General features: G+C 43.3%; 1 protein-coding gene across 1 annotated transcript in view; it reads right to left on the reverse strand.

Moving 5' to 3' along the window:
* Positions 1-23157, reverse strand: part of AKT1 (AKT serine/threonine kinase 1) — a 78595-nt gene extending 55438 nt beyond the window's left edge. The window contains exons 1-2 of the mRNA XM_058025451.1: positions 22949-23157; positions 16330-16505 (exon numbers count right to left, since the gene is read on the reverse strand). Of these exons, the coding sequence (XP_057881434.1) occupies positions 16330-16375 (46 nt within the window). The 5' untranslated portion in view covers positions 16376-16505; positions 22949-23157. The remainder of the gene's footprint in view (positions 1-16329; positions 16506-22948) is intronic.
* Positions 23158-24629: the final 1472 nt, after the last annotated feature.

A 24629-nucleotide genomic window follows, 5' to 3' on the forward strand; every position in this document is an offset into this window, starting at 1 on the left:
GGCTCTTGGGCTCACAGAGCCTGCAGCCAAGGACCCAAACAATCACATCCACGTCAAGGGCTTTCCCTGTTGGCACACACAAGGAAGGAAACCTTTGAAGGGAAGACACAGCACCAGTCAAGCCACGACTTCAGTGGAAGCCACACTCACATCAGTGCCATAATCTATCACTGGGCTCAAAGAACAGAAAGTTTTTATGTGGAACATTTCCCTTCTTCCATCTGTGCTCCCAGTTACCACAGTATCCAAGACCCCCACAGCTTGAGCTGCATTTGTCCTCACAACATCCCCATGAAGCAAGGAAGTGCTGTTATCACCACTTTACAGAGAGGGAACTGGGGCACACAGAGAGAAAAATAACCCTGTCCGAGGTGATTGTATAAGGAGGAAGTTTGCGGCAGAGCAGGGGAAGACTGGGTTCAATTCTCAGTTCCAGGATGGTACCCTCCTGCTCCAGACACCTCTTCAGCTCCTGGATGCTCTGCCTTCAATCTGACTGACCTACCAAGCTCCTCTGGGCCCCATGGAATGGGTAATGGATATGTCTTTTAGCAACAGCATTTCCAGCCCAAGAAAAATGGAAGAGGGTATCAGACATAAGGGCTGTTTGCATGCAAAAACCCAAACCTGAACAAGGAAAACAATTTCCAAAATAACCACCACTATCCTGGTATTGTGGGAAAAGGAAGGAAGACGTATCAAGTTTTCAAAGCAGAAAATTAAAAACATCCACTGCAGATTCTAAGTATAATTTTAAAATAATTAGTGAAAGTTTAACAGGAAGCTGGTATTAGACATGCATCCTTCAAGAATCTCCCTGCTCTAGATAGTTTAGGTTATACAACAATAAGAAATAAAAAAAAAGTCCCTTTGGTAGTACAGCTATCTCCTTTCATACACAGATCCAAACACAGGCCTAATGTAGTTTCATATGGAGACCTTGGCTCCAGACTTCACACAATACTGTCTCAGATAAAACAAATTCCAGAGGCTGCATACTACTCAAGGTTTCCCATTCCTGGCTGAGCCAGGCTTCAACCCTGCCCTCAAAGGCTCTCTTTTTTAAGTGAAACAGCACATCAGATCCAAAATTTACTCTGTCCTCTGGGACTCTAGCTGCAATCATCCAGGGAACCTGTTATGAAATAATCTACAATTTAAGGGCATTCATAAAGCAGCATTTAATGTCAGTTGTTTGAGGTGATTATTACCCTGGAACAAACAGCAGAGATCCATCACGCCATGGATCATCAGGTTTATCAAATCTGACTCCAAAAGGTGACTGCTCAGCTCAGTGGCCAAAAAATGACAAGACTGCTACTAAACCATCAGGAACAGGCCTTGATGAATGACACAGCCACTATACTGATTAGGTCAAAGGAAGAAATCTGTGAGTTGGTTGGCTGAGGACAGCAGATCAGCCATGATGAGCTTCCAGGCCACCTCTGCTATCCATGGACTATTCTGGCAATTGCTGCTGATAAGCTGGACCTCAGGGCCCAGGCCTTAACTTTCACAACAGGCTGCTGCTGCAAACTCCAGCCACCAGCAACACAACATGCACCTAAATCACACCTCCCCTGCCACAGAGTCTGAAGGAGCTGGAGCCAACCAGCTTCTTCTGAAGGCAGCACCATCAGGCACCTAATTTAACTCCTGCCAGTGACAAAATAGAAGCACTGCTTGAAGGTGCCCAGAAAGAACAGAGCTAGTTCCACCACACATCCTGCTACACCCAAATTTCTCCCCTTTCTTTTATACCAAGACTATAAAAAAGGGAAGGAGAAAGGCTGGGATGAGGTTAGAAACATTTCTACTTTCTGACAGCAAGCCTCACAGCAACAAGAGCCAAATAAACAAACGAAAGCAAAACTTCCAGCAGCTTCACAGCTACATAGCAATCTTAGTAAACTAGAAATTCTAGCAACTAAAGCAAAAAGTAACTTTTGGGTTCAGACCCAGAGCACTTACAAAAAGTAGTAAATAAGCACAGTTTGTTTATTATTCCAAGTTTTGAACATTTCCCTTGAAAAATGCCAACTTCTGTATATGAACAGACATGCCAGCACTGAAACATTAAAAGGCCTGTTGACAACTGAGGAATTGCTATTTATTTTCTCTTTGATGGCCATCACAAGGAATATGAAAACATAAAACCAAACACCTCTACATACAAAGTTGCTCTTCTCCTTCAAAATCAAGGTGAGCTTTGCATGAGATCCCCAATATCCCAGTATTAAACTGGTCAAGAACCACAGAATACTTTATGTTAAAAAGAGCCATTTGAGGTGATCTGGTCTGATCATCCTTCCCCCAAAGTGGAACCACTCAGAATGCTGCAAGAGAATTCCTAGCACTAATACTGCATGTAGGTAATTCAGAATGAAAAACCATACAAACACAAGAAATAGATCAGATGCAATTTTGTCAAATTGAAATTTTCAAATCAAATTTGAGGAATAAATCTCAAGCCTGCATGGGCAAGTGTCCTCATTTTTATCTCCTTACCTCCAATAACTGGTCTGAGCATTCTAAGAGTCAACAGAAAGACGAGTATCAATACATTCTCTGTGTGTTCTGGGCATAAAAAGGAGAAATGAATCCACTGTTCCTCCGTTGGTTTATTTTACCACATGAATGATGAGAGAAAAAGCACAGGATTGTACATGGTCACAAAGGTATGCATGGGCCCTGAAGCATGAACATGTATCTACAACCACACATCCTGTTGTGTGTCATTCCATTTCTAAAATAATGCCTGAAAAGAGGAAAGTCTCCAGAAACATGAGGTTTTGCCATAAGCACACCCACTCTATTCACAGGAATAAACAAACCTCTCCAAGAAACCAACAAGAGCTGTTATGAAGTAGCCCATTCCTTGTAGCCTGGAGCAGCTCCCAAGAACAAAGCTTTCCTCTGGCCATAGGAAAGGTTTCTTAAAATGTGAAGAGAAATTCATATATACCCATTTTTTTGCAAAATCCTACCAATAACAAGTCAGAGGATTAATAAAAAAAACAAACCCAAACCCCAACCCTTAAAAGTACATAAAACTTACTACAGTGTACCTGAATTTTTTCCCCTATTTTAGATGCAGCTTTTCTGTAACATGATTTGTGTTACTGCAGTACACAGCAACTTCAGATACACATCTGGATCTGAGTCACCTGCTGTACACATGGAACAACGAGACAGTCCCTGTTCTGGGAGCTGACTGTCACAGGACAGGGACAATGGAAAGCCAGACACAGACAGACACAAAAAGGGGACCGATACTGGGCATTGCTGGGAACAGCAGTCTCAGTACACACACATTACAAGTTCATTGGGGCCTTTTATAAGCAACACAAGGAGCCAGAGCTTTTGAAGAGGATAATAAAGCAGCACTGCAGCTGTTTACAGGGACCAATTCCCAAGTGTGAAAGGGTAGCACAAGAGAAAGCAGGAAAAACTGCTTGCTTGCCTCTACGTTGCAGTCACAGTATAGACACATGCTAGGCTAAGGGGAGGCAGAAGTTAACATCTTAATAGCAAATTAGAGATGGTACAAATAGGTATGAAAAGCAAAAGCAGCTGGTTTTGTAGCTCAATGCAACAGAGGAACTAGTGGTAGGGACAAAGCAGCAGCCTAAAGAACGAGCTCTGCTCTGTTCAGAGCAGCACTCTGAATGGGACGCAGTTACATGACAAGCATACAAAGATGCAAGATGATGCAAACCTTAGAAAAGTATATTCCCCCCCTCCATGTTTTGCTTCTGTTTTCCACTTTCAAGAATAACAGTACAGTCCAACAACTACAGGAACTTAGAAGATTAAAAAAGTCGCTGCAGCTGATCTGCTTAGAGCTGAGACAAGTCACTATTTTTCAGAAAGAAATCTGGCCACCTGCTGCTCTAGGCAGAGAAGGCGGGATACATGTAAAATCATGCTCTCTCTGAAATTACAACTGATATTACCCAGGAAACACAGACTAGACTGGGAAAAATATGCATTAATGCCAAATGGTGCAGTGTGCTGAACTGAACTGTGCATGGCTGGCTAGCAGTCTTCATTCTGTTCTCATAGGTTTGCTCATCTTAAAATCATTTTATATTATTCCCAATGAACAATCTTTTACAGACACTTTAAACCTGTGGCTTCTGTTGTCAGAGTGAAGTCAGAGTGTAGATATTGGTAAGACTGGGGCATCACAAAACCTCAGGCATTAACAAAAAGAAAGTTACATGAGTTATTACGGAAGGATGAAACATCTACAAAACAAAAAGTTCCTACTGCAGCAAGAACAGCACATTCTAACCCAATAAAAGCAATCACCAGGTCTGAGCACAGAGCACACAAGAAATCAGATCAATCTAGGCCAATTACAAGGTGTAAGTTTTAAGCAACAGATCTTAATGCAGCTGTGCCACTATGGCTGAAGGGAGGACACTGCTCCACTGCATCTGTCTTTAACAGGGATGTCCCACTGTGTTCAAAATGTGAGGTCACATTTGGCTGCCACATCTTTGCAACCCCACTGCATAAAGGGTGACAATTAACCCAGCTTGTAAAAGCAAGAGTCTGGAGAAAAAATGCCTCATTTTACCTGAACATGCTGAATCTGGCAAGAGCTGACAGTCAGGGAACACACAGAACCCTTTAAAAATACACAGCATCGTTTATTACACTGGGACAGTACTTTGTGTTGCACAATCCAAGCTTTTGTTTCAAGCAAGAAAATGTTTTCTAAATATTTTGTCACCATGACAGTCTAGCCCTGGACTCTAATTCTGCCCTTGGTTGCTCCAGAGAACCCCTGTGAAGTCAACTGTGTTGCACACTGCATCCCAGGCTGCCAGGAAGGCTCACCTGGCAGTGCAGCCAGCAGCATCCTCTTGGGCCTGTGTGCTCTGCACAGCTCCTTCAGCCTGAGTTACTGCCTGCCACAAACTAAGATCTGTGTGAAGAAACAATATCACATATAAGAGGAAGAAAGGTTTGCAACTACGAAGCACCAAACATCTTCTCAATAGGTCCAACTTTAATTAAGTAAAAACCTGTTCCTGAGATAGCAGAATGAAAAATTTTAAAGACAGAGAGAAAATGAGGTGCAGGAAAACATCCCAACTTTGAAGGCCCTGTTCCAAGAAAAACCATGTCTTTCAGGGACATACATTTGGAAACTACATCTGAGCAGATAGAGCCCAAGTGCACAGCACAGCAGCAAGAGGAGCAGTGGAGCATTTCCGTATGACTCAGGAAGCCCAACAAACACTTCTGCAGAACAAGATCAACAGGGTGTTTATATACAGCAGCAGTGTCATGTGAACGGGCGGTTTAGTTTGTGAAATGAATGTTTGCATTGTCATTAAAAAAAAAAAGAAAAAACAACTCAAACCAAAAAACACCCTCTATTCCACACTTACAAGTTTCCAACATAAAAACATAGCAGGGGAAGGAAGTACTTCAGCAGCCAAAATTTACAAATTCTTACCATAACTTTGGCACAGTAAACTTCTCCAGTGTCACAAAGGCCTATTCTTCAGGGGGCTTGGTTGCCTTTTTTTTTCACAAGGACTAATCCACATGTGAAGGCTATTAAAGAACACACAAAATGCCAACAGAAGCATAAACAGGCACATTTTGTGTGTCTGTTTTCCAAGTTATATCTGTTTTTCCTTGCACAGATACCTAAGAACAGCCTGGAGGCAGGTATTCCTGCTTTCTTGCTTTTTTTGATGAAGCTCAGTAAGCTTTTTCCTTTCCCAAAATTACAATGCTGCTTTTATTTTAATTCATTCAAATCAGTGAGAGAGATTCACCCTCTTGAGCTGCACTCAAGTGGTCAGGCTTCAGGAATTTAACAAAGAATGAAGATTTTAATACAGAGGGGTTTTGCTTGTTAGTTTGACTACAAAAGAAATTCCTCACAGTAACCTTTTAATTGTTTGAGAGGCACCTTACTAGAATCTCAAAGAAAATGCTTAATACTCTAAGTTACACTTGGCATTTCTGCACAGCAAAACAAATTCAAGCTCTGAAAGTCAGCATTTTTCCCTCTTATTATCTGAAGCTACATAAAAGCTCTAGCATAGATTTGAAAGAAATATAACAAAAAATTCTGCCTGATCAAAGTACACAGAGCTAAATTTATCCTTCAGTTTCCAAAACACCACTTGGAGATTGGGCATTTAGAGTTCTATTCACTGGCTAGAAAAAAGCCAAATGGTACATTTTAAAAAAGTGACTTTGAAATATTGTTATGAGAACAGGGACAAGCTATGTAAACCCTAAAATTCTGCGGGTCTTTGTATTCACAATTATTGTCACAAACTAAAAGGCTCATATTCCCTACTAAGCAAACATTTACAATTAAATCCATTCTGCACAAAGCATTTGCATTTTGAGATAGAACAGTCAGTTGTTCAGCTGCTGTGATTTAGATGGATTGGTTCATTATTGCTGCAGTTCGTTTTCAGCTACACTGTATAACAAAGGGGTGCCAATGTAGTCGTGAATGGCTTTAAAGCTAAGTATGCTGCTATTCTTCCATGATGATGTAATTTAACCATCTTCCCATCTCTCAGACCAAGATATCTTGACTTTACAGGCTAAACTTCAGCAGAAACAACAGAAACAAGCTGTCACAAGTGTTCAATAGGCAATATAGAGATACTGCAAGTCAGCTGGAGGTTGTTGCCAGGAAGTTTGCAGTGGTTTTCCACAAATGAAAACGTAATTTTTGCCTAATTCTTATTTAGAATAAATGCTTTTCTTATCATGCAAGTGATAAGGCAACTCTGACTTCCACATCAGGAGATACATAGTTATATACCTTTCAAATGTTCCTGCTAGAGTAAAAATATACCTACATCAGAAAGGAAGACCAGATTTACAGCTATCCCTGATGCAAAGAAAACTCCAAACAGAAAAGGTCAAACAATACACTACTCTTCCACTGTCTGAAAAATAACACCAAAGACAGCATTAAAGTAACCAATTTCATTTTTTAAGAGAGATTAAAGAGAGAATGACTTCTTACACAGGCAGACAGTGACAGGACGACAGAGAATGGTTTCAAAATAAGAGAAAATATTTAGATAAGATTAGGTTAGAAATTCCTTAGGCTGAGGGTGGTGAGGCACTAGAATGAGCTGCCCAGAGCAGCTGTGAATATCCTCTGCCCAGAAATCCAAGTCCACCTAGAAAACGACTTCTAAATCCTACAACCAGCACTGTCACCACAGATAATCACAACTGGATTCCAGACTGCTCTATGCATAAACTTCCAGTAGAATAATAAACATTTAATACAGCTAAATCTATGCTACTACACATTTGAGTCCTGAATTATTCCTTGGTGTTCCCAAATTTTCATTCTGCTTAATGAGCATAGGAAGGCAAAGAGACTACATGATCAAAAGTTAAAAATAATAAAACAAGACAAAGAAAAATCTACATTACAAAGAAAACACTTTCAGTTAGTTAAATGATTGCTATTTATAGATGATGTATTGACCACAGACAGGCACAGGGATACATATGACATGTAAAAACACCAGACCAGACAATCCATGCCTGGAAGCCCCTGAAAAGCAACCAGCAAATAAAAAGCTGTATTCCCACTCTGCAGAGGCCTGGCAATTGATTTTGAGCTGCTTAACAGGTTGTTCAAGGGTGTAACTATTTACTAATACTCCAACTGAGAAGCTCCAATGTGGGCATAAAACCAAAAATACACAGAATTGTGTGCAGTCTTGTAATTCTGGGCATAAACCCTACTCAGTGCAAATATTTTCCACACCAGTTTAACTACAGCACTCTGCACAAAGCAGCAATATGTTGTCATTTGTAATATGGCACATACAAAGGCTTGTACAGAAGATACAGCAAAATTTTGACTCAGTATTTTTTCTCTTGAATCTTAAGATTTATTTTAGGAATTTGAAAAAAAAATAAGCAGTTCAAATACAGTTTCATTTCTATGTTTCTATTAACAATTAGACCTGTCAAGCATCTTGCAGGTAATCAGAATTTTTTTTTTCATACTGCCTGCTTTCTGAAGTGTAATCAGGATGTGCTCTGTGATCCCCAGACCCTCTGACACAATTGCAGAAATAGCAGAGTAAGGCTGGGAGGCCAGAAAAACAAAAACACACACTACAAATTATTTCAAATCCTCTATTTTTTGAGCTTTTTTCTGACAAGTAATTAAACAGCCCTTTTTGTTCTGCTTATTCTAAACCATGAACCAGGCTCTGCTTATCTTTTCCAATTTTTCTCAACATCATGAGGACTAGCAAACTTCTCTGCTTCAGGAAGAAAAACAGGCAAAACTTTCAAAATCTTGTGACTTCTACAGGTGGGAACCGATCTATAAAGCCAACATAAACATAGGGGCTGCACTTAAAATTTGAGAATTAGTAGCAATTGCTGTAAGCAGCCTGACCTCCATCAGCACCAGTTCACTTCAGAGCACACCAGTGTCTACCTCTTGAGTCTCCATCAGCAAATAATGCTTGTCTTGAAGACCTCTCCTATGGAGACAGGCTCAGAGAGTTTGGGGCTGTTCAGCCTGAAAAGAGGATGCTCTAGAGACCTTACTGCTCACTTTTTATACATACTGAGTACAGAAAGACTGAGAGGCTTTCTATCAGGGCCTATTGTGACAGGTTACGGTTCTAAAATACAGTAGAGTAGATTCAGACTATGTAATATTTAATAAAGAAATTCTTCACTATGAAGGTGGTGAGGCACTGGCACAGGCAGCCCAGTGAAGCTGTGAATGTCCCATCCCCAAAACTGTCCAAGGCCAGCTTGGATAGGGCTTTGAGCAACATGGTCTAGTTAGGGCAAGGTGTGCCTGCCTCTGACACAGGGACTGGACTAGATCATCTTCCAACCCCAACCATTCCAAGGCTGGAGCTCCCTCCCAATACAGGTATCTCCTGTGAAGGCTCTGGTTCACCACCAACACAAAACACACTTTTCTGGCATGCTTATCCTGTGGTTCTCATTAGGAGACCATTAGTAAAGCCCAGGCAGAGGAGACTGATTTGACAGCCCCATGAATTACTCAGATGCTGCACTCAGTCTCATTAAGAGCATGAAACACCACTGCACCATGCACAGAACCACTGACTCCAAAGTGTATTTCTACATGCAGTTCACCAAAGGCCTGGGTTTTAGACAGCACTTCAAAACATGCTCTCCCAGCTTACCCAAGAGGCTCAGGGGAAACAGTAACTGACTGCCCACAGTCTGTGATGATTGTTTACCTCAGCTGTCCTCAAATATGACCATGCACTTTTGAATAAACTAACAAATTTCACAATGTTATTTGACTAGCTATCTTTTTCACATTTTTGGCTCAGCTTGAAGAGGTGGGAGAATAACCCCAGAGGTCTGTAGGCATGCTTACCAACTGCACTCAAAGTCAGCCTTCATTATTTCCCCCTTTCAGCTGCAGTAAATATTTCTCACAAAAACACACTACTTCACACCTAATATGGTGCTTTTCTTTCTCCATTCTTTTTCTTCCTCTTTCCTCACATAGTTTCCTGGTTTTTGTTCCCCCTTTAAGAAGCATATTGTACCTACAACATAATGCATCTGAAAATAATAATCCCTCCTCTGTCTTCCCCCATGAGAGATGACTTTTAAATAAGGCTTAACTAATTTTTTTCTTTGTAAATCAGTTACTCCAATATGTAAAATGGGGAAAACCCCAAACAGCTGACAAGTATTTGGTTTTTACAATGCTCTCTCTTTTAAAACACATTAAAATTAAACGTTGAGCTATTAAGCAAATCCTTTTCTTTTTCCCCAACAGATATCAAGGTCTGTTTCCCAAATGAATCTGACACCAACCACCACTCCAATTTTTAAGAGAATTATCAGTGACACAGAAAGTGTATGAAAGGAGAGAGACCTCATGTCACCATGTACTGCTCTAAGAGCATCAAAGTCCTCACCAGCTTTTTCAGGTGGCAGAATCTCAGGCTACAAGGGATAACCAGGAGCAAGTTTGGGCAGGGGAAGGCACAGGCAAAGACAAGGAGTGCAGCTGACAGTGCTTACACAGTGGCAGCAGCACCAGCTGGAAGGGAAGGAACCTTCTGGCATCCACACAGGGGCTGCAGGGGAAGACATTTCCAAGTGAGGACAAGGCGCCAAATCTTAAATGCATGGCACAGCACCTTGCCTAAAATCACCTCTGCAGGAATGAGCAAGCTTGCTCTCTTCCTTTCTCTTTACCTCAAAATAGCATTCTCACTCAGAACTTCTTTCTTCCTACATCCAAACCCGATGACTTCTCAATATGCCTACTGAGAGAAAAAAAGAACAGAAAACATGGAGAGCTTTTTTTTTTCTTTTTCAGAGGCCTACCTTTCCCTTTTTGAAAAGGAAGGAACCATGAAAAAGAAAATCAAAGCCAATACAGGCACTTTCTGCATGATCCACTGTATCATGCATTCCTAGGCTTGCTTTTACAGGGCTTGCAACGTCCTAGATCCCTCATTCTCAAATCCCTTTTAATAACAAGTAACATTAATCTATGACGCTACCCCACTTTTGGAGATAAAATTGAGACCTAGTTTGTTTCGCTTCTGATGTGCAATAAAACAGAATATGAAAGTAAACTTCCAGGACTGACATAAATAACGTGGGCATCAACATCCCAGCTCTTCCTCTTTGCCATTCAAAGACAGAGTGCTCAGTCTCACTTCCAAGTAAGCTCTAGTCAGTTTACAATCAATGAAAAACACATCTAACCCAGCATCACTTCTCTAAAGAACTGAAAGTGTTTTGTGAAAATGTTAGAATAAAGACTTTTTGGAAGTAATTTTTACTGAAGAAAGAAACATTTGGATGTCACCCTTCAAAAATGTGAGGCTGTAGAATAATGAAAGGGTTTCATGCAAAAATGTTCTGGAAGACAGTTTTCTGAAAGGTTGCTGGAAAGTACAGAAACACTCCAAGACAAGTAGTCTGCTCTGTGAAAGGAAGATGAGCCATTTCTAGGCTACACCAGCTCTTTCAAAGATGAAGTACAATACAGTTACACTGCACCAGCTGATTCTCAGTTTCTGACTTCTCCTGTCATCCAGAGCAAATTTTTTACAGTATACTGGACCCAGCCTGTTTCTTATGATCACTCCACAAATAATTCCATCAGATGAGATTACCCTCCAAATGTCTAGCTGACTAGCCATTATCAGCTCATATTTCTCCAGATGTTTTGTGATCTCATCCTTTCTTAATGTCTCTAGCATCTTGCCTACCACCAAGGTCAGATTTATTAGTTGACAATTTCCTGGTTCCTCCCCAGTCCCCTTTTCCCAGAACAGGACAAGCAAAATGAAAGCAACCAAGAGCTAGAATTGCAAAACTATTGCCCCTTGTGTTGAAAAAGAGACACACAAGGAAAACCACAAACTGACACAGCTTATCTTTTGTTTCCAACAAGAAGAGCAACAGATTTCCCTATAAACCCAGCCCTTCAGTTCTAGAAACAGCATCAGCTTCTTTCCCTCTGTCACAACTTCCCCACTCCATTCTTCATTCAGCCCCTATCTTGTTTCTTACCTTTCCATTCCCCCCTGAAGCAGCTGTGCCCTCTGTAGCTGGCATCTTTTCAGATGGCTCTGAGGATCCTTTGCATCAAGTGCCACAGCCATTCTTTGAAATGCCATGAAAGGCAGACGATCCTTGAACTAATCTGAACCTCAAAGGTTCTGACTACACAGGTCACCAAGACAGTGCATCACTACATCCCAGGGACAGACAGAAGCCAAGGTAAGAACAAAAAAACATCCCAAAATAAAACACACACACACATACACAGAGAAAAAGAGGTAGGGAACATGGTGAGAACAGAAAAGAGAGAAGAAAGAAGAGGCGAAGAACAACAGCAACACCAGAGACTCCCTGGCTTAAAAATACATCTGGTCATGTCTTGTAAAATCCTCTTCTGATTCACACTAACAGAATACTGGAAGTACGAACCTGTGCTCCAAATAACAAAGGTAAAGTTCACCATCTGTGCTATTCTGCTAGGGAAAGTTAAAAGAGCAACAATCAGCATTTTAGTCCTGGTTTGTATTTTACGAACAGATCTTGCATCCCCTTTATGCAATGAAGCTATAGCAAGAAAAATCACAATGGGCCACTTGTTATTTATTAGGTTGTCTGTATCACTCCATTCATTACAGAAATAATTCTTTAACCAAAAGAAAAAAAAAGTATTATATCCAGAAGTGGAGTAGGTATCTTACGTATTATTTCTCATTTTTAAGGCCTCTATTAGATTTGATCAGTTTGTAAGCTACAGACTCCATCAGTCAAATAGTTTTACCTGCCTGAAGTCCATAAAAAATGGCATTTGGAGGACATGTTATGGTTTTCATGGTTAAAATTACTATGTGGTGTTAATATGCTATTTAAAAACAAAATAGCTCTGCATTTCCTGCTAAATATTAATGGATGAATACACAAGTCTCTCCAGCTCCTTATAATTGCTTCTGATTTCTCAGACTGAGAAATGGAGATTTTTCAATTTCCTTTTTCAAATGTCAGTGTGTATTTTTCCCTCCTCCTCTTTCCCTGCCTCCAAAAGACTCCTTTTTTTCATACAAGTTTATGCCCTAATAAGAAAACCGGACATACTAGGGAGGACAGAGATGACAGAGTATCAAAACACACAATCCCCTCTTTGTTAGCCATGCAGAAAGACTTTAAAAAAAAAAAAAAAAAACAGGATGAAGACTGAAAACAATAGAAGGACCTTTATAAACCGGGATAAGAGCAGAAAGATGCAAGAAATCCAATGAGATCTTTAAAATGGATCAGTAAAGCAAGTAAAATACACTTGGGTACACCTCCGTTCTCCAAAAAGTTCCCCACACACAACCAAAATGAAGGATCCTCATGACATCTATTCAGAAAACCTATAATCTCAGAGCTCAACAAGCAGCAATTTGGGCAGATAATTTTCTCCTTCTCTCCTCATATTCAATCACAATTACAGCACCTCTGCATCGAACCATTTCCCCCATCCTTTCCCACTAAACAAAACCCTCAGTGTCACACAAGCAGGGGCTGCATACCCTGGATGTACACACACAGGCTGGATGCACCAACCCAAGCCTGAGCTCCTTCACAGCTCCCACCTGTGTGCTGGGAACAGTCCAGCCATGCAGGTATACACACAGGAGTCTGTCCTTGCTGGGATTTGAGTAACAGCACCAATGGGGAAAGGGATGGGGAGAGCAAAGTTCATTCATGAATTCCTTTATTTCTGCCTGGTTGACGTTAGACATGTCATGGACACAACTGGCCCCTGCACAAACTGGAAGTGGAGCTTCCTTCAGTGACTGACTTAGAGAACTGCCAAGAGCTCTCGGTCAGGCAGCAATGTTGAATTTCATTTCTCCATTTGTATTTTTAATCTTGGAAATAAAAACATAAATGTAAAGCATGCTGACAGAAGAAAACAACTACACAGTTCTAGAAAGCCCTGCTACTTCCCTGCCAGGCCGAAACACCTGCTCCTGCTAATGATGGCTTTATGCTTACTTACACCTGCCATCCAGAAGGGCTCCAGAGCACTTTGCAGCCTGATTTATACATACACAAATCATTAAAACCACCAAAATTAAGCCACTGCTGGGGTGAGACGTGGCAACTGTTTAACTGCACGCAGCCATGCTGCCTGACTGCTCAGGACAGGAACTGTAAGAGAGACCAAATCCAACCAAAGCTATGGGGAATGTTAGGCTCAGAGAACATCATTGCCCAATCTGGATTTTAGCCAGTCACTACCTAATATATTTGCATGTGGAAAACCTTAGGATCTTTAAAGTGCACATGCAGTGCAAATTTTGATTTTATAAATTATCTAAAATATTATATATATACATACACACACACATATACATATACACACACACATATATGTTTCTTGTATCTGAAATCCCCCCTTTAGCAGTCCCTCCCTGCACTAATTATTGTTTATGCCTTGACTTCAGAAGCTCACCGTATCAGACATCAGTTTTGGAAACATCCTGTGGTTGAAGCACTTAATCTAGCAGAGCCAGCAAACTGATAGTGTCTGGTAATAAATGTAGATTATTAAAAAAAAAAGATGTTTAACAAAACACATGCATACACAGAGTGGGTAAGTTACTCCCCAGCAAAGACAGAGCCAAATGAACTGAATTTGTCAACTCATCCCTGAACAGCTACAAAAACCAAGAGATTCCCAGGGCTGACACCAGCAGGCTGAAGAGAAAATAGAGCATTGCTTTCTAAAAACCTTCTCACGAGGACAACACCAAATTAACAGTTGCAAAGCCAATGGACTGGAATGAAATAGGTGTCCTGCACATACCAAGAGGGCAAAAGGACACTGGGAAACAGATTAAAAAGATTAGGAAACCTGGCATCCAAAAAATGCCAAGGTATGTTTAACAGTTTAGGAGTTTAGGCACAAATTTGCAGCATCAAATATGCGGAACATGCAGAGAAACATTTTGAAAATTGGAATGTGCTCAGCAGGTAATCTCATCATAATATTATCAGCAATCCATCAGAGATAATAATCTGTTTCTCTAAGGCAATTTTAAAATAACAAAAAAAAAAAAATCAGGAGATCTGGGCATCTTTTACTAAGACCTCCTCCAGAGGTCTCCTTACTCGAAAGTAGCTTTATTGTAATCCTAGAAACAACAAAAATTCAGTTCCCAAAACTAAACACAGACAAACTTGAAATACAACACAATTGTTTAAAAGTTTCAGACACATGTGCCTCTGAATCATCCTGAAAATGCCTTTTCCACACCATTTAAAATAAATGTTTCTCCCTCAGATTTTTGTGCAGTGCTCCTCAAAATAACAGATCTTTTGTTTTAAATTACAGGTAAGTGTAAGAAGAATTGCAACAACAGATGATCAAAAACCCTCAGCCTGAAAACATTGTTTAAAACTAAAAAAAAAAATAATTCTCTGATTTGAAGAGTTTCTACATTCATAAATGGGAATGGGAAGTATAATTCTGTGTTTCTTTCTTCTATTTAATCCAAACACAGAATATTTCTCAAATACTTTGTCAGAACAAAGCAGAGCAGCCTGGGTACACCAGAATTACTGAATGAGCTGCTTAAGCTAATGAGTGCAAAGGTGTTTCCAACTGAAATAAACCGGAACAAAAAAAATCCCACACACCCCTCTAAAAAAAACCATAACAAAACATTTGTACATCAAGGATCAATCTGCTAAACTACACTGCATATCCTATTGTTAGAAATGTACACTTCCACCCTGTTAAACACACATGATAAACATGTTTTCTAAATTCCTAGATATTTCTTATTGTTGCCAAAGAACCACCAGCCTTTACCAAGGTTATGATAATGCATTTCAAATTTCTTCCACAAATAATTATGATACACCTTTGCACCTTCAGGCAAGTTGTTGCAAACCCTCTAGAAATATCCTGAGTCTGCAGAACCACGTAAGTTTCCCTACTGCTAGAGCACACAGATCCTGGTTTTGGTCCAAAAAAGAGACACTATCATGGAAAGTACCTAACACTGCTCTCTCCTTTCCAAGAAACAATAGTAGAGTACAAAGGAACAGGTAATACCCTATAGGATCTGTGCTGTGGTACTAGAAAATGAACACCTCCCCAAAAAACCCAAACACACTATTTTGGGAAGAAAAGAAGGCAAAAGCCTAACCATACATGTGATTGTCTTTTCAGTTTTGCCACTCTGTCAAGAATAAAGACTTCTTATAAAAATCAAATGTTGTTCATGGTACAAGCAAAATGCACAGAGTGCAGAAACTCAAGGCTGTTTTTCCTGTCCAGGACACTGGTACCCAGAGCAGTTCAGACACACACAGAATAGCACATTTTCTAGCAAGTCTCTGCAAAAGCACAGAACTGCTCACAAAATACAGGCATATTTTTCACTGATCAAAAATATTGATCTTAATTGTCCCTTCTAGCATAAAAAGGAAAGCTACAAACAAACCAAAATTATTTACTACTGTTTAACCTCTAGCACTCTAAGTAATATCTCCTTCACTTGCTACTTTTATCATCATTTTCAAAGCAGTTGACACCAATTTTTGGTGAACACATGAACACACACACACACAAGAAAACCCCTTATGCATGCATTTTCTAACACTTGAAAAAAAGTCAGGCACACTCCCTACACTCCCTATGTGCTGTTTCCCACTAGGATGAACAGGAAAATAATGGATTATTTGAGGACATGCTGCTAAACACCAGATTAGAGGGATTGGAGTCATTTCACTGTCCAGAAGGGAAGAGTCACTCACCTCGTTTGTGAAGCCAGCCTTCCTTCACTATCGCTACTTCATTCATAATGGCAGGAATGTCTCTTGAAAACCAGTTTATGGCAAAAGATCACTCAGCTGAAATTCCTGAACTCCAGCAGAAGGCTCCACAAGAGGGATGAGGGTTTCTCCTCCGTTTTCCTCCTTTCCAGCTATTTCTAAAAGGATCAAAAGAAGAGTACACCATCATTTCAAAGCACGTCGCAGATGTACAACAACGTGTACAACAGGGAGTAGTTTTCATTGCTGCATTGCTGGTTTGGGATTTTTCTGTTCTATTATTACTACAAATCTTAAGCAAGGGCTTAGCTCTCCACAAGAATTTATCTTGGCGGGTAGAGGTGCCAAAATACAAGTTTGCTAAAGTCCTGCTTCTTCACTGAGCAGGTTGATCATGGGCAGACTCACAACACTACCAGGTGCTGTCTGAATTACAGGTGGATTCAAGACCTTCCCTAGTAGTCCTCCATCTCTGCAACACCACCTCGTTCTTAGCAACAATAAAAATTCTGAAATACCACAAAAACCAGTTTGCAATGTTTCCTGGTAAGGAAGACTTCCAGAACATTTCCTGGAAGGTTGCTTTACAGCCTTATAATAGTCTATTAACCAGCACACAGTGTGTCTTAGAGATAAACCTCTGACAGTAAATATTCCTATCCTGCTCACAATTTTCCTACCTTCAGCATCATCCCCTTAATCCCACTCAGATCTCCTTGACTCCCCAAAAAGTATCTTCTCTAACTTTGATATTTCTAATTTCTACCTCTCCTAGATGTATACAAACAACCACAGATAAGCTCATGTACCTTACTGTTATCCCAAACCAGCCCTTACAGCACCCTGATCAATTTTATTGCTCTTCCTTAACTGCACTGCAGTTTGCTGCTGCCTTTCTCACAATGAAATATACCCAAGCACAACTTGGGACTTTTACCCCTCTGTTTTATGAGACAAAATCCCTCTCTAAATAGTTCAAGATTGCCATTTCTTATTGAAAATGTGCCTTGATGGTGGCTGACTACCACAGAAACATTCTGTGCATTTCTCTCCCTCACTGAATGTAATCTCTTCCCAAATGCATTAACTTTTATTATTTTTCTAAATTGAATCTGATTATTTTTCTCCTTGTGGTACAAATATTCCCTGTTTTTCTTTATTTCTTCTATGCACGCTGAAGTGTCCATGCTGCCATCCAATTTGGTATTGTCTGAATGATCAAAAAACCTAACTGGTGACAAATTCCCAGCAGTAACCATCAAGTTTAATAAAACAAAACCCAGCAGCATTTGTAAACTGCCACCAAAGACCCAGCTTTTACTGGAGTCTCTCACCTACCACAGAGACATCCCATTCCCACCTGACAAATATATACCATCTCTGCATGCATTTGGCACGTGTGCATCAATTACCTCTGAGCATTGCAGGTGATAGCCATCCATCAGAAACTAGATTAAAAAGCAACTAATTCCCCATAACTCACTAAGACACAACACTGGATGGAAGAAAACAGGTGGTCAAAATGAATCCAACCTAGAACTGAAACCCCAGCAGGGGCAGAGGGCTTTGTACTACATCCCAGTGATCTGAAACAGGCAGTGTTCAAAGCACAGAGCTGGAATTTGAACAAGTTCCATCACTGCCAGCAGAAATGGATGGAGAAAGGTGGTCACTCCCCTGACACTCTGCCTACAAACCTACACTGTTTGTTACTGTTCCTCAGCTTTTCCAGTTAACAGTTTATGTTGAAGTTCTCCCAGAAACAAGGTGAGTTTGGATTTTTTTTTTCCAAATTACAAATCTGCTGATCTCACTAGTTAGAATTATCAACTCTGTGAAACAGATGTTTGCTTGAGGGAGTGAAGATACACAAAAAATTACACTGGAACAAGTGACATGCAATAATTCCTAATTTCATAAATAAATATGAGAACACTGTATGCTGCAGAATAGAGACCAGTAATCCACAGCTGCCAGAGATACCTTGGAACAAACTCCTTGAGGTCCAGAGCAATTAGGATAGAACCTGACAAACACAGCAGGCTTTTTCCTTTCAAAATGGCCATGCACAATGCACAACAGCCATGCAAGCTAGACTTGCTTGCTGATGGCAAGAGGAGACTAGACCTCAGTTAGAGGCTTGAGCAATTTGCAAAGTGTTGAACAAAACCCCCAAGATTATCACAGCTTGAGTATGGAAATGCAACACCCAGGTGTGAAAGTTAGCGCTTTAACTCTGTGTCACACAGGGTGCAGGGACTGTGCAATCCTACCTCTGCATCCTACATCTGAATTCAACCATTTAGAGGCACTGAGCTATCAATATCCTTTCCAACAACCATACAAACTAGGCTGTAGAAAGGGCAATACTATTATTAAAAACATAAAAAAGCATGAAAGACCATAACTCTCCAATCTGCAGCTAACTTACTCCAGGTTTTCCTGCTTTAACACTTGTCAGGATTACAACTTGGCAGCTTCCTGCTTGTCATCAGCTCAACTGTCATTTAATAATCCAAATTTGAATGACAACAGAGCCAAAAAAAGCAGATCAACAAAGAAATACTAAGTTCAGAGGGACTACTTTTTCTACTCTCTGTGGTGTCCAAGCAGCTTGGACTGCCTTTTCCCTACCATTTCTACCCAAGAAACATTTCCCACTTGCTACTGAAGCCGTGCTCTCAGGGATGTGTCTTTACCTGCCCACCTCCTTTCAGGGGAGAGGGGTGGTGAAGGGGGTGGAGAGTTTTGTAAAGAAGCCATGGCACAACAAAGTGGAAAAACATTAAACACTTCCTGACACCAACCTGCATCATGGGTCCCACCTCAGTCCTTCAGTCAGCCATGTCAGAGCACTTATCCACATGGAGAAACTTAAGCTATTTTTAATTTGCAATGTGAAGAGCTGGGGATCTCTTCTCACTGTCTAACAAGATGTCCATAGGCACAGCTCCAGCAGCAGCAAACCTGCTCTATCTGCTGTATTTTAAATCACACATTCAAGCTGTGCCTAATACATCTGTTTTAGTAAGAGATGTTATTGAAGACAGTGGCAGCAAGCAAGAGTGATTTCTCGGAATAGAAGAGCAAGTTAACTATAGGTCAATGTACTACTGAAGATGTGTAAACCAGAAAAAGTTCCTTTTCCATAAAATCCTTAGAGGGGAAAAAGAAAAAAAAAAAAAAGAAAAGGAATGATTACAGTCCTCATTTATGGCCATCTAGGAATGGTTCCCAGTGAAGAGAGGGCATCTGAGGTAAGTATGACCTGGCTGCTCCAGTCTGTGTCTGCACAGGACTGAATACTGTCAAAAGCTAAACAACTTGGTCTTTCTCTTAGTCTTCTCTTTGCTTGTTTTTCAACATGCATTTCTGTAATACTTTTTTTAACGCTGCAATAGTCCTCACGCAGCTGAAGTGCTGTAAATCATGAATGGCATGACATCAGCATTGTATCATGGTGACACCAGTTCTGCGTACATATTAATGCCTTAAAGGTTATTAAGTTCTTCATAAATAATGAGATAACTCACTTCTGTAGGCACTGCAGCAATGAAACCTGCTTTAAGGAGTCAGTCAAACCAAGTATCCAACAGAAGGTGGAGCAGAACCACCTCTCCCGTATTTGGGAGAGTCATGTTAGAGCTCCTTCTCTTGTTCTCTTCTATACATTATCCTCACTTTCTTTTTTCTCTAAGAAAGTAGAAATATTCATCTGTACTTCCTATCCTCTTTTCAGTGCAAAGTTTTGTATTTGTTTCCACTCACACCCTAGAGCAGATCAGGAAGAAAAGGAAGTTTTCCATTAAGCTGAAGCTTAAGCTTATGGGATGCAGGAGCACCTACGGTAATCACCTCATCTACATGAGGGAGAGCAAGCAAGGGACTAAAGGGAGACTGACCCACCAGCCTCAGTCCTGGCACATCCCACTGTGTCTGTGCTGCACTCGTTAGCCCAGATCAGAAAGCAGATTACAAAAAAGCATTCCCCTGGGCTAACACTGCCTGTCACACCACCAGCACTGCCCACTGCCCTGGTGTGGCACTGTCCTGATTCTCCCAGGACACTCCGAGCCCAACGTGCTGCACATCCTTACATGTTCTCATAACGCACAGCAGCAGGGCCAGGCAAAACAAGATCCAGCTGCCCAAGTTTGCCTACTGTGGCCACATGACACTGTCATGAGAGCAGATGAGGAGCTGGACCAGGCCAGGGCGGTGCGTTCAGGCCCGTTAACATGGGATGCCACGAGCAACCTTCCCTCTCTCCCCAGTGCAAGCTCCCAGCTGACAGCCAACTGCACCAAAACAGCACAGACACAACAAAGTTGGGCTCCAGCCAGCGTTCCAAGTGGAGCGTACAGATAGATGTTCCCACCAGGCTTTGACCAGTGAAGTACATCTCCTGCCTTACGCAAATCCTGCCCCGGCTGTTTCACGGGAGCTGCAGCGATTCCAACGCGCTCAAGGCCCTCTGAGCCGGCAGCAGCTTCGCACCATGACCCAGTTACCAAATCTGGGCAGACAGCTTTCAAGGAAGCTTAGAAGGACCAGGTTGTGCCACCATCTTAGCTTCCCTTACAAAAAGGCATTGTGGGCCACGACTGAGGTGTGGCCACCAGTATTTGCTACTGTGTGCTCTGTGTGTCCAAGACACCACATCCATACTGGAATTTCATGGCAGCAAGTGCAGCAGATCACAAGGTTCACAAAGGACTCTCAGATACTAAGTTATGGGGAAAATGGCAACTGGAAAACAAAAATCTCTACAGCCACATCCCCCCTCCCCCCCCCCTTTTTTTTTCTCCAATCTATTAGCCTAATCTAGGTTTACAAAACTGTAATTTGAAATATTTGTGCTCTCCTGTCTCTGATCAATAGACAGGAGGTTAATGCTGTTCAGGTGAGGGGCCACAGTTACGACATCCACTGTCTGTGCTGCAAACACAACAACAGTTTGATAGGACAAACTAAGCTACCTATTTCAAAACTGAGTGATGGCAGAAAAGTGACTTCTTCGTAAGCCCCTCTGCAGCCCAGACAAAATCTTCTTTATGCTCCCAAACAAGGACAAGTCTTTTTACAGTTTATGCTCATATAATTTAAGAACTGTGCTGCCCGGAACTCTGCTACCAACCTGAGATATATTTAATCAAATTCCATTTTAAAGTATTTGTAACTGAGGTTTTGTTCAGTCCCCAAAGAAATCAAGACAGTTGTGAAACTATTTAATCGTTAATGTAATCACTTGCAGAACATTTTTATAAGACCGTAAGTGAATAGGGGAGCTGAAAGTGACTTGTGGACACTGGATCAATTCTTATATTTGATTTACCGCTGCTGCACACCAAAACCAGTTCTATAAACACCACACACAACACAAACCCTACTATTTAAAAAAAAATCAAAGGTAGTTCCACAGTGTCTTTAAATCTGCTAAGTCAGACAAATGTTGTGGCTGTCACCATGAAACTAACTACTACATGAAAGTAATTACTAGCCATGCAGTGTGTCAAATTTATTTACCTGCAAACAAATACTCTTGAGCATTAAGTGTTAGTAACTCCCTTTTATAACTGTATTTTGAAATGTACATCCCTCCTGTGGTATAAATAAAACAAACAAGTGAAAATCATGGATTTGCTTCTTACATGATAGAGGTGGTAGGAAAACAAAGCAAAACAGTTAAATATTTCCCACCGGGATGGCCGGGGGGGAGGCACACACCACCAATAAGGTGCAAGCTGTATCTGCATCAGTAGCGTCCTGTCAGTAAAATGAATTGAAAGTACCAGAACGTTTATATGCTTGATTACGTGTTTTACAAAGAAATAGACACGAGTCCTATAAGTCTCTAAGCACATTTCGGCAACTGCTTCACCTGGGGGGGCGGGGGGGATTCTGCAGACAGCTCCCTACACCTCTGCAAAACACGACTGCAAAAAAAAAAAAAAAAAGACAGACAAAAAAAAAAAAAAATCAAGTCCACAAGCGCTGCACAGCCACCTACACACGCGAAATGCCCACGGAGGGAATCACACCCCCGTCGGCAAACACTCAGTGGTCCGCAAAGCGGAGCTGGGCTGAACAACGCGGCCGCAGAAGACAAGGGGAGAAAATGGGGGCGGGGGAGGTGGGAAAATGGGGGGCCCTCGGCTACTTTGCTCGCCGCTGTTTCAGGAATATCACAAGAAATATCACAAGGCACCCCCCAGCCGCCCCCACCGCCGTTTCCCCGGGGGATGCTCGCGCAGGGGCCGGGGCGGGGGCAGGCCCGAGGGGAGACCCCCGCCCCGCCGCCCTCTCACCCACCGCATCCCCGGGGAGCCAACAGCTTCCTGTCCGCTCCGGGCCCGCCGGCAGCACGGACCGACGGCCGGGGCCGCCTACCGCCCGGGCCTCCTCGCCCCCCACCCCGCCTGGCCGTGCCCGGGGGCCGGCGGGGCAGCCCACGCCCGGGGAAGGCGAAGGGAGAGCGGCCGCCCCCTTTCCCGGCCCTTCCCTTCCCTCCCGGCCCCGCACAATGCGGCCGCGCCGAGCAGGCCCCGGCCCCGGCGCTTCCTTCCCCCAGCCCTTCCCAGCCGGGGAGCGGGTCACTTACATGGCTGGAGCCCGGGGAGGAGGCGGCGGCGGCGGCAGGGGAAGGGAGCCGGGGAGGGAGTCAGGGGAAGGGGAGGGAAGGCGGGGAGCGAGCCAGCGAGCGAGCGGGGGAAGGGGGCGGCCGGCGAGGCGGGCGGGCTCTGCGGCGGGCGCCGAGCGAAGGCCTCACTGGGCTCCCGGCAGCCGCCGCCTCCTCCTCACCATCCCCGGTCGGCGGGGCGGCTCCTCCTCCCCCTCTCGTAGGCGCTCGGCCCGTGGGGCTCGCACACCCGCTCCGGCTGCCGGCTCGCCTTCCCCGCCGCTCCGCCCTGCGAGGCCGCCCCTCGCCTCGCCTCGCTCCGCCGCCGCCTCCCCCCGCAGCCCCGGGCCGCGCTCCTGCCGCCCGCGCCGGGCTCGTCCCGCACGCGTCTCCGCGGCGCTCGCTCGCTCGCACCCTCCGCGGAGCGGCCGCCGGGTCCCGCCGCCGCTTCCCGCCCGTGCCGAGGGGCCGCCCCGCTCCGCGCCGCTCCCCGGACGGGGTTCGTGGCCTCGCCACCCTCCGAGCTCCCACAGCGCGGCGGAGCAGCGCCCGCCAGCCCGGCCCCCTCCGCCCACCCGCCGGCCCGGCCCCAGGCCCCGGGGGCGGCGTTTCCTGGCCCCGGGCGGCCCGGTGTTCCCCCTTCCCCTGGCAGCGGCCCGGCCCCGGAGCAGAGCGCTGGGGACGCTGTGCCCCGGGAGCGAAGGGATGTGGCCTGCCCTGACTCGGCCTGTGAACTGCTGCCTGGAGCATGGACAATTTCACAGAATCACAGAATCAATTAGGTTGGAAAGGACAGGTCATCGAGTCCAACCTATAACCGAACACCGCCATGTCAACTAGATATGGCACTAAGTGCCACATCCAGTCGTTCCTTAAACACTTCCAGGGGCAGTGACTCCACCACCTCTCACTGAAATGGGCAGCCCATTTCCAATGTCAAAACACCCTTCCTGTGAAGAATTTCTTGCTAATGTCCAGCCTAAACCTTTCTCGGTGCAGCATTAGACTGTGTTCTCTGGTCCTGTCACTGATTGCCTGGGTAGAGAGACCGAGCTCCACCTGGCTACACCCTCCTGTCACGGAGTTCTAGAGATTTATAAAATCCCCTTGAGCCTCTGTTTTTTTCCAGGCTAATCACCCTCAGCTCATTCAGCTCTTCCTTGTAAGACTTGTTCTCCAGCCCCTTCACCAGATTAGTGCCCTTCTCTGGACAAAAGGCAACCCCAAAACAGAGGGACCCTGCCCCACATAGATGAAAGGCTCAGGCAGCCCCAGGATTTCAGACTCTAGGAAGGGCTGGGCTCCTTTAAACCTCTTGGGGTGCTTCCAGCAAGCTCCCCCCAAAAGCATGGGGTGCCATTTCTGCTTCTCTGCCCTGAGAGTTTTCCCTTACACTCCCATAAAATACCAGATGATTAACTAATGAGGTACCACAGTACATTGGAGCATGCTCCAATATCCCTTTCCACATCGGACAGGCTGAATTAAGGAACTGCCCGTGGAGGGGCTGGGGTAGTGATTCTGGGTGTTGCACTCAAGGCCGTCCTGCTTTCACGGTAGGAATGGCTCAAAACATGACAAATTGCTTCAACTGTTGCTTACAGCATGGCAATATTTTTGGTAAGGTTTTTGAGAGCCATTCTGCTCTAAAAAACAATGTTGT

Source organism: Melospiza georgiana, chromosome 6, assembly GCF_028018845.1.
Source record: "Melospiza georgiana isolate bMelGeo1 chromosome 6, bMelGeo1.pri, whole genome shotgun sequence".
NCBI classification, from domain to species: Eukaryota; Metazoa; Chordata; class Aves; order Passeriformes; family Passerellidae; genus Melospiza; species Melospiza georgiana.